The sequence below is a fragment of the Acipenser ruthenus genome, chromosome 5 (genome assembly GCF_902713425.1).
Source record: "Acipenser ruthenus chromosome 5, fAciRut3.2 maternal haplotype, whole genome shotgun sequence".
Classification (NCBI taxonomy): Eukaryota; Metazoa; Chordata; class Actinopteri; order Acipenseriformes; family Acipenseridae; genus Acipenser; species Acipenser ruthenus.
The window spans coordinates 4,192,823-4,201,841 of record NC_081193.1 but is presented as its reverse complement, the minus strand read 5'-3'; the positions used below and the strand labels follow the sequence as shown (position 1 = coordinate 4,201,841).

The following is a 9,019-nucleotide window of genomic DNA, read 5'->3' as shown; positions in this document are numbered from 1 at the left end:
CTGGGAAATGTTAGATTTTAAATCAACCAACACCTCAGCAAAAACATAACTGAACCTTTACAGTTGATACTGTAACAATCATATCATTACTCGGTTTTTATAATGTGATAAATAACTTGATAAAAGATATAACAGATATATTTGTTTACCTTGGCATATATCTGAGGTACCAGCGAGTAAAAAATACATTAGAACGGTTTGTGAAATAATCAATTATTCACAAAGCTTTAACCTATGAGTTATTAAAAGAATGTTTTTTCAAAGTATGTTAATCTGAATAAAATAGTTCTACTGTATATTGTAGGCATACTATAAGACACTTAATAAAGTGTTTATGTTTCACATTCTACACTGTTAGAAGCTATACCAGTCTGGAACATCTATCATCAATAATAAATATATAGTGTATTTATGTATACAAACATCTTTAAATAACTAACAGTTAAAGCTGTATGATGATGGCCTGTAATTATTTAATAGTTACATATGTCAGAAGGACAAATCCAGAACATAGAAAAGTTGCTGTGTGCAGTTACCTGTTGCTTCAGTTGTATAATTGTACCCCTCCTTCTGCAGGCACTCCTCCCAAAACGAGCGGCGACAATGAACTGGAGCTTTCTCCGAGATATCCTGAGTGGAGTGAACAAGTACTCCACGGTGATCGGGAGGATCTGGCTGTCCGTGGTCTTCATATTCCGCATCCTGATCTACGTGGCAGCGGCGGAGCACGTGTGGAAGGACGAGCAGAGTGGCTTTGTGTGCAACATCAAACAGCCAGGCTGCGAGAACGTGTGCTTTGACTACTTCTTTCCCATCTCCCAAATCAGGCTGTGGGCCTTGCAGCTCATCATGGTTTCCACCCCGTCTCTTTTGGTTGTGCTTCATGTGGCGTACCGTCAACACAGGGAGCACACGCACAGGAAGAAGCTGTATGTGGATACAGGGACGATGGATGGGGGTCTTTGGTGTACCTATCTCGTCAGCCTCCTGTTCAAGACGTTCTTTGAGGTGGGCTCCCTGCTGGCATTTTACTATCTTTACAGTGGCTTTACTGTGCCTCAGCTGCTCCAGTGTACAATGAGCCCTTGCCCCAATACAGTCGACTGCTACGTTTCCCGGGCAACCGAGAAAATGATCTTCCTTTACATCATGGGCTCCACTTCCATCTTGTGCATCGCACTAAATGTGTGCGAGATGGTCTACCTTCTACTCCAGCAGTGCTGGAAATGTTATTTTAAGAGGTACGTCCCGGTCATGGAGGAACACCAGTGCCACTGTGCAAAGCCCAGGCCTTTAAACAGCAGTGCAGCTGCAATCCCTGTGCCCCTGAAGGTAGACTCCACAAACTCAAGCTTTCATACATTATAGAGGAAATCTTGCTCGTGTTTTAGTCTTCTAGTGGGTTTGCATCTTTTAAATTTGAACTTGACATATTTGATATCAGTAATTTACTGTCCTCTATGCTAAACCACACAACAGTGGAAACTCCCAATGTTGAAACACTTTTTCATCCATTTAAAGTACCTTTCTTCTGTTATCAGTAAACACAGGGCAGCATTAACCTGCAAGACCAGGGTATGTTTAGATTGCTTTTTTCTCTCTCATTTAAGGCTTCAATTATACATGCATTTCCTCGGTATGGCATGATTTCCTGACAGCTATATAAATATTGTCTAATGTAGTCATAGTCTTGTCCGACTACCCTCCATGACTTCTTTGAAGTTACTTCGAGGATGGATACAAACAGATCACGTTTATAATACATGCACGTGGATATATAGCTGGTAAAACACAGGTAGCACTTGTAAGGGGAGTAGCTGCTAGATCACAGCAGGTGCTCGTGGGTTACCACAGGGATTGGAGCTGGAAACCTGCTCTTTCTAATCTGCATAATAAATGACTCAGAAAGGGGGGTAATCAGCAAGATTGTAAAAGTTGCAATTGACACAAAGCTGGTGGGAGTGTCCGACTCGTATGCAGTGGCTCAGGAAAACCAACAGGATTCATGCTGCATACAGAACTATGTTAAAACATGGCAAATGTAATGTTAAGAAGTGTTACCTTACCCAGCAGCAGCATGTCCAAACCCCATGAGAGCTCTATGGAACTAGGAATACATCAAGATTGGTTTCAGAATACGTTTCTATCTGCAGCTTCCTGAACTAGGGGGCATAAATGCAGGTTAAAGAAACTCAATAGAAACTATTGTTGGATGTCATTCAAGAAATTTAAAGAAAAAAGGTGCAAACTAGATAGGATTGTTCAGGAAACTCTGGGTTTTGCTCTAAAAAAAGCACATACATACTTAACATACAAATACATTTTAAAATAAAATATATACATGTCTTATATTTATTGGATTGGTTTTATATAACTGTATATGTGAGTCTTGATAGATAGATAGATAGATCTAGATAGATATTGTACCATATTAATTTTATTTGCTTCTAATTGTACCAAGTTGCTAATACCAAATAAATAAAAATGTAAAAACAAAATGTTCTGGGTAATTTTTCTTCACTGGAATGTGATTGTAACATTACTTTGGTGTGGATGAATAGTGAGGAGCTGCCTGCCTTACCTTCAGTCAGATACAACGATGGAGACAATAGGAAAGAGCTAGTCCATTGGAGACTCCGGTTTGGACTCCCATGTTCACTACAGTGGAGGTGGGATTGTTCAGACGACAAACAAACAAACACAACACACTGTGTAGCCTTTGTCATTTAGATATGAAATCTGCACAGGCACCCGAAAACCTGAGTACCTGACTCGCACATCTGTTTTTCCTACCTGGTTATGAAAAAAAACCAAAAAAAACACTTGCTGCCAATTGTACCTAAATGTCAGCCATTAAGGATTAGAGACAGTTCAATGCAGAATATGCTGTCAGGAGATGGACGAAATCCAAACACACAAAAAAAAACAAGCAGGGAAACTTCTGAACAGATGAAGGGGTATGGTACAGTAAAATATGTTTAATTTGACTATGACTAAAATGATAACGGTATTTGATATAAGCATCAAATTATCAGAAAGTACACCTTATCTCTAGATTCTTATTGCTCCAAAAAGGACACCCACCAACCATTTAAGGCAGTAAGGGATTAGATCCAAGTGCAAAAAATGTAATCCAAATCTGAAATCAGTACAGAAAATAGGATCATTATGTACACTATGGCTTTAAAATCCACTTTGGAATACCTGGAAAGGTATTTTGTATTTGTACTTGGGGCCACAGTGTACCAAGTGACGTCAAGATCAATGGAACGGTGAGGCCAGCTGCCAGCTCCAAACAGGCACAATCAATATTTGGGTACATAAAACATGCTATGAATACCCAGTCATTAATAGAAGTTGGATAGAGTTTCCATTAGTAGACTACTATACTGGTCTGTAGTGATGAAAGATTGTGCAAATGTGTATTCAGATACCAGTATGTTTAAATAAAGTAATGATAATCCATTAGCTCCTGTTAGCGTTAGTACTTACACCACCACTACTATACCATTATACAGATTGCTTTTTTTAAATCTGTATTTCATCTTCCTGGTGGTAACACTGGGGTATTGTTTCCCAGCTCACACTTTTCATCACTGCAGATATAAATAAGACCTACAAAACACTCCATTGTAAATGATAACAGTCCTAAAAGAAACAACCAGAAATCAATGATTAAAGACATCTCGGGCTCCTTAGAAACTGACAAACTCAGAGTCAAGTTTTAAAATGATCAGTAGGTGGTTACAATAATGAAGTCATCTAGGTTATGCAGTTTCTGTTTCAATTTGCATACACTATGGAGTGACTAACATTTGAATGGTGTTACATTACAGGGAACTGCTGTTTTCAGTAATAGCATTACAAACTGCAACTCCCAATTCTCACGAGAGCATCTGTAACTAAAGCAGCCCTCCTGCAGTGAAAAATTGAAAAAAAAAAAAGACTTCCTATAGAAGAGAATATTTCATATTAGTTAACTTGTCATTTTGGAATAGTTTCTGCTTTTTGTTATTTATAAATACTATGTTTATGCTACTATAAGAAAGCTGGCCTCAGATTATTAGGGGCACAGAAACTGCGTTTTGAAAACTTCTCACTGTTTCCAGTTCGTCTTTGAGCACTGTAAAGTTAAGAGAAACTGCATCGATTTTTTGTCAAAATAGAAAAAAAATAAATACAAAAACATATTCCCATTTTTTCTATGAATATAATAATTGTTGTTTGTCTGTGGCAACAATTGTTTACTCAACCTAATTTAAATGTCAGAACAAACTGATTAAAAGCAGCTAAATTTACTTAAATCTGGGAATTTTTGGTATTACCAGAAAATATATTTGGATTATACAAAGCAGGTAAACTATAGTGTACCATTACAATATTTGACCTTCATTGCTGAGATAGTCTTTAAACAATTCCGGTACTTTTGTAAAAATCCTTATATATATATACACACACACACACATAGTGGTTTGCAGAAGTATTCACCCCCTTGCAAAGTTTTCACATTTTGTTGGCACCTGAGTGTACTCCACGGCGCTTTCAAATTAGACTTTTACATGTAGAATTCCACATTGATAAAGTAAAAAAATGCATATAGAATATAAATAAGTAAGATTTACAGACAAAAACAGATTAATCTCAGTTGCATAAGTATTCAACCCCTTTGCTACTGCAGCTCTAAATCAACTCAGGTGCAAATGATTTGTTTGAAAGGTCACAAAATTAGTAAAATGGTTTCAGCCTGTGTGTACTCAAAGTTGTTTAACTTGTAGATAATTTCCCTCAGGACAAAGACTTTCAAGCTGCAACTCACATAGTGATCCAACAAAGCAACCATGAAGACCAATGAGCTTTCGAAACAAGTCAGAGATAAAGTGGTAGAGAGGCACAGAGCAGGAGAAGGGTACAAGAAAATTTCAAAGGCGCTAATTATCCCTCTCAGCATAGTGAAGTCAATATTTAAGAAGTGGAAGATGCATCATACCACCCAGACACTACCCAGATCAGGTCACCCTCCCAACCTGAGCAGCCGGGCAAGCAGGAAACTGGTTTGGGATGCCACTCTAGCCAACAATGACCTTGAGAGATCTGCAGAGTTCTGTGTCTGAGATGGAAGTCAACAATAAGCCGGTCCCTACACAAAGCTGGCCTGGATGGACAGGTGGCAAGAAAGAAGCCACTACTGAAAAAGCCTCATCTTAATGCACGTATGGAGTTTGCGAAAAAGCATGTAGATGATACTGCAGACATGTGGAAAAAGGTTTTGTGGTCAGACGAAATTTAACTTTTTGGTCTAAATTCCAAGCGTTACGTCTGGCGCAAGCCCAACACTGCACATCACCCAGTCAACACCATCCCAACTGTCAAGCATGGTGGTGGCAGCATCATGTTATGGGGATGCTTCTATTCAGCAGGGACTGGGAAGCTTGTCAGGATAGAGGGGAGAAAGGATGGTGCAAAGTACAGGCGAATCCTTGAGGAAAACCTGTTTGAGTCAGCCAAGGCTCTGAAACTGGGGAGGAAATTCACATTTCAGCAGGACAATGACCCGAATCACAAAGCCAAAGCCACACTGGAGTGGTTGAACAAGAAGAGAATTAATGTTCTTAAGTGGCCCGGTCAAAGTCCTGACTTGAATCCAAACGAAAGTTTATGGTGAGATTTGAAGATTGCAGCCCATTGACGATCCCCAACAAACTTATCAGAACTGGAGCAATTATCCCGTGAAGAATGGGGAAATATTTCAACATCCTACTGTGCAAAGCTAGTAGAGACCTATCCAAAAAGACTCATAGGAGTAATTGCTGCAAAAGGTGCTTCTACCAAGTATTTACTTAAGGTGTTGAATACTTATGCAACAAGGAAATTTCATTTTTTACATTTTCTTTGCAAGTTTTGCTGACATTTAACCTCCTCCTCATATAACACACACACACATATATATATATATATATATATATATATATATATATATATATATATATATATATATGTATATATAAAACAGGGAGTGATTATTAAATGGTCTTGCGAGTTTGACATCTGATTTCACAGACCCCGGTCAGCAGCAGCGTTGGACTGCCTTACCTAGAGTTACGGGAGACAGATGCATGCTGACTGGGGTCTGTGGAACTAGCTGGCATTGTTCTACTGGATCGCAACTATTTGCCTAAAAAGTAGCATTTAATCTAAATACCTTCATTTAGTGCAACAAGCTGACATGAATGTATTTTTAAATAGAATAACAGCAATGGCTTCAAGAAGATATATATATATATATATATATATATATATATATATATATATATATATATATATATATATATATATACACATATATACACACACACACAGTGCCTTGCAAAAGTATTCAGACCCCTGACCAATTCTCTCATATTACTGAATTACAAATGGTACATTGAAATTTCGTTCTGTTTGATATTTTATTTTAAAACACTGAAACTCAAAATCAATTATTGTAAGGTGACATTGGTTTTATGTTGGGAAATATTTTTAAGAAAAATAAAAAACTGAAATATCTTGCTTGCATAAGTATTCAACCCCCACACATTAATATTTGGTAGAGCCACCTTTTACTGCAATAACAGCTTTAAGTCTTTTGGGGCAAGTATGTACCAGCTTTGCACACAGTGTCGGAGTGATTTTGGCCCATTCTTCTTGGCAGATTTCCTCCAGGTTGTTCAGGTTGGTTGGACGACGCTTGTGGACCGCAATTTTTAAATAATGCCAGAGATTCTCAATGGGATTGAGATCAGGACTTTGACTTGGCCACTGTAGGACAGTCACCTTTTTGTTCTTGAGCCACTCCAATGTTGCTTTGGCCTTGTGCTTGGGATCATTGTCCTGCTGAAAGGTGAATTTCCTCCCAAGCTTCAGTTTTTTAGCGGACTGAAGCAGGTTCTCTTGCAGTATTTCCCTGTATTTTTCTCCATCCATTCTTCCTTCAATTTTAACAAGATGCCCAGTCCCTGCTGATGAGAAGCATCCCCACAGCATGATGCTGCCACCACCATTCTTCACTATAGCGATGGTGTGTCTTGAGACATGGGCAGTGTTAGGGTTGCGCCACAAATAGCGCTTTGAGTTTTGGCCAAAAAGCTCTATCTTGGTCTCATCTGACCACAAAACCTTTTTCCACATCGCAGCTGGGTCACTCTCATGCTTTCTGGCAAACTCCAGACGTGCTTTCAGATGGTACTTTTTGAGTAACGGCTTCTTTCTTGCCACCCTCCCATACAGGCCAGTGTTATGCAGAGCTCTTGATATGGCTGACTGGTGCACCATTACTCCACTCCCAGCCACTGAACTCTGTAGCTCCTTCAAAGTGATTGTTGGCCTCTCTGTGGCTTCTTTCACAAGTCTCCTTCTTGTTTGAGCCCTGAGTTCTGAGGGACGGCCTTTTCTTGGCAGTGCCTGGGTGGTGTGATGCAGCTTCCACTTCCTGATTATTGATCCAACTGTGCTCACTGGGATATCCAAACACTTGGATATTATTTTGTACCCTTTCCCTAATCTATGCATTTGTATTACTTTATCTCTAAATTCTGTAGAATGCTGTTTGGTCTTCATTTTCCTTCAGATTCACAGCCTGACCAATGATCCTTCAACAGTGGGGTTTTTATCCAGAAAATGTGACAGCAACTTTAATGGTTCACAGGTGGAGGCCAATGGTAAGGTAATTGTGTCCTTGTTAGGGCAATTTCTTTCATCGGTGTAAACTGGGAGCTTCCACAGCACAGGGGTTGAATACTTATGCAAGCAAGATATTTCAGTATTTTATTTTTCTTAAAAATATTTCCCAACATAAAACCAATGTCACCTTACAATAATTGATTTTGAGTTTCAGTGTTTTAAAATAAAATATCAAACAGAACGAAATTTCAATGTACCATTTGTAATTCAGTAATATGAGAGAATTGGTCAGGGGTCTGAATACTTTTACAAGGCACTGTGTGTGTATATATATATATATTATATATATTCTTGAAGCCATTGCTGTTATTCTATTTAAAAATACATTCATGTCAGCTTGTTGCGCTAAATGAAGGTATTTAGATTAAATGCTACTTTTTAGGCAAATAGTTGCGATCCAGTAGAACAATGCCAGCTAGTTCCACAGACCCCAGTCAGCATGCATCTGTCTCCCGTAACTCTAGGTAAGGCAGTCCAACGCTGCTGCTGACCGGGGTCTGTGAAATCAGATGTCAAACTCGCAAGACCATTTCATAATCACTCCCTGTTTTCATATCAAGACAAATGACATTCCAAAATACTTTCCTGTGATTTCATTGTTTCATATCCAAAAAAGTGCTGTTATTTCTAAGACAGCAGTATCTACATCAGGAGGCTCGATCACGTACTCCACTGCCAAGCAAGTTCAAGTGGCAAGCTCTCTCACTCGGTGAGGCAGGACATGCACAGGAAATGCTAGAAAAGTCTAAGTACTGTCTCCGCTTGGCAGTACTAGCAGCCATTCGTACATTTTAGTTTTCTTTAAACACAACATTGTACAATGACATCAGGAGTCTATTGAAGAGTCTCTGTGCATCTGGTCATGTTTTAAATAACGGTGAATTGAATGCTCAGACATTTCACTTTCACCTTCCAGCACTGGTTCTCATGTTGCACAAGGAAGTTCTGGAAAGTAAAATAAACACTACAAACATCAACACTTACTGTCATTATTTGAAAGGTTAAAGCTGGGGTGTCATGATTTTTAATTTTTTTCAGAATTCACTTGTATAGTACTGTTGGTAGGTCAATAAAAGTACCCAAGTAGTTTTAATGTGGAGGTTTTAACGCCAAGTGTATCAAAAACAACTCTGAAGTTGACACCTCTATGAAAAGTCCAGTTTACTCGAAGCTGCGGCTAATTTATGCGTGATGTCACACCAGGACAAGCTTGCAGACCCGCCAGCTGCTTTCCTGCATTATCGCTCACCACAACCCTTGTCAGTCACACACAGAAACACCCAGGGGAGACACCATGGTAAAT

At 39.0% G+C, this 9,019-nt stretch overlaps 1 protein-coding gene across 1 annotated transcript; it reads left to right on the top strand.

The window, feature by feature from the left end:
• The first annotated feature begins 270 nt into the window (after positions 1-270).
• On the top strand, positions 271-2,459 carry LOC117403356 (gap junction beta-7 protein-like). The gene has a single exon (XM_034005445.3). It carries the CDS (start codon positions 487-489, stop codon positions 1,366-1,368), a length of 882 nt encoding a protein of 293 aa, XP_033861336.2. The 5' UTR covers positions 271-486; the 3' UTR covers positions 1,369-2,459.
• Positions 2,460-9,019: the final 6,560 nt, after the last annotated feature.

What these genes read in the sequence shown, in the direction of transcription:
- LOC117403356 (XM_034005445.3), top strand. Translation starts at nt 487, where the DNA reads ATGTCAGAAGGACAAATCCAGAACATAGAAAAGTTGCTGTGTGCAGTT.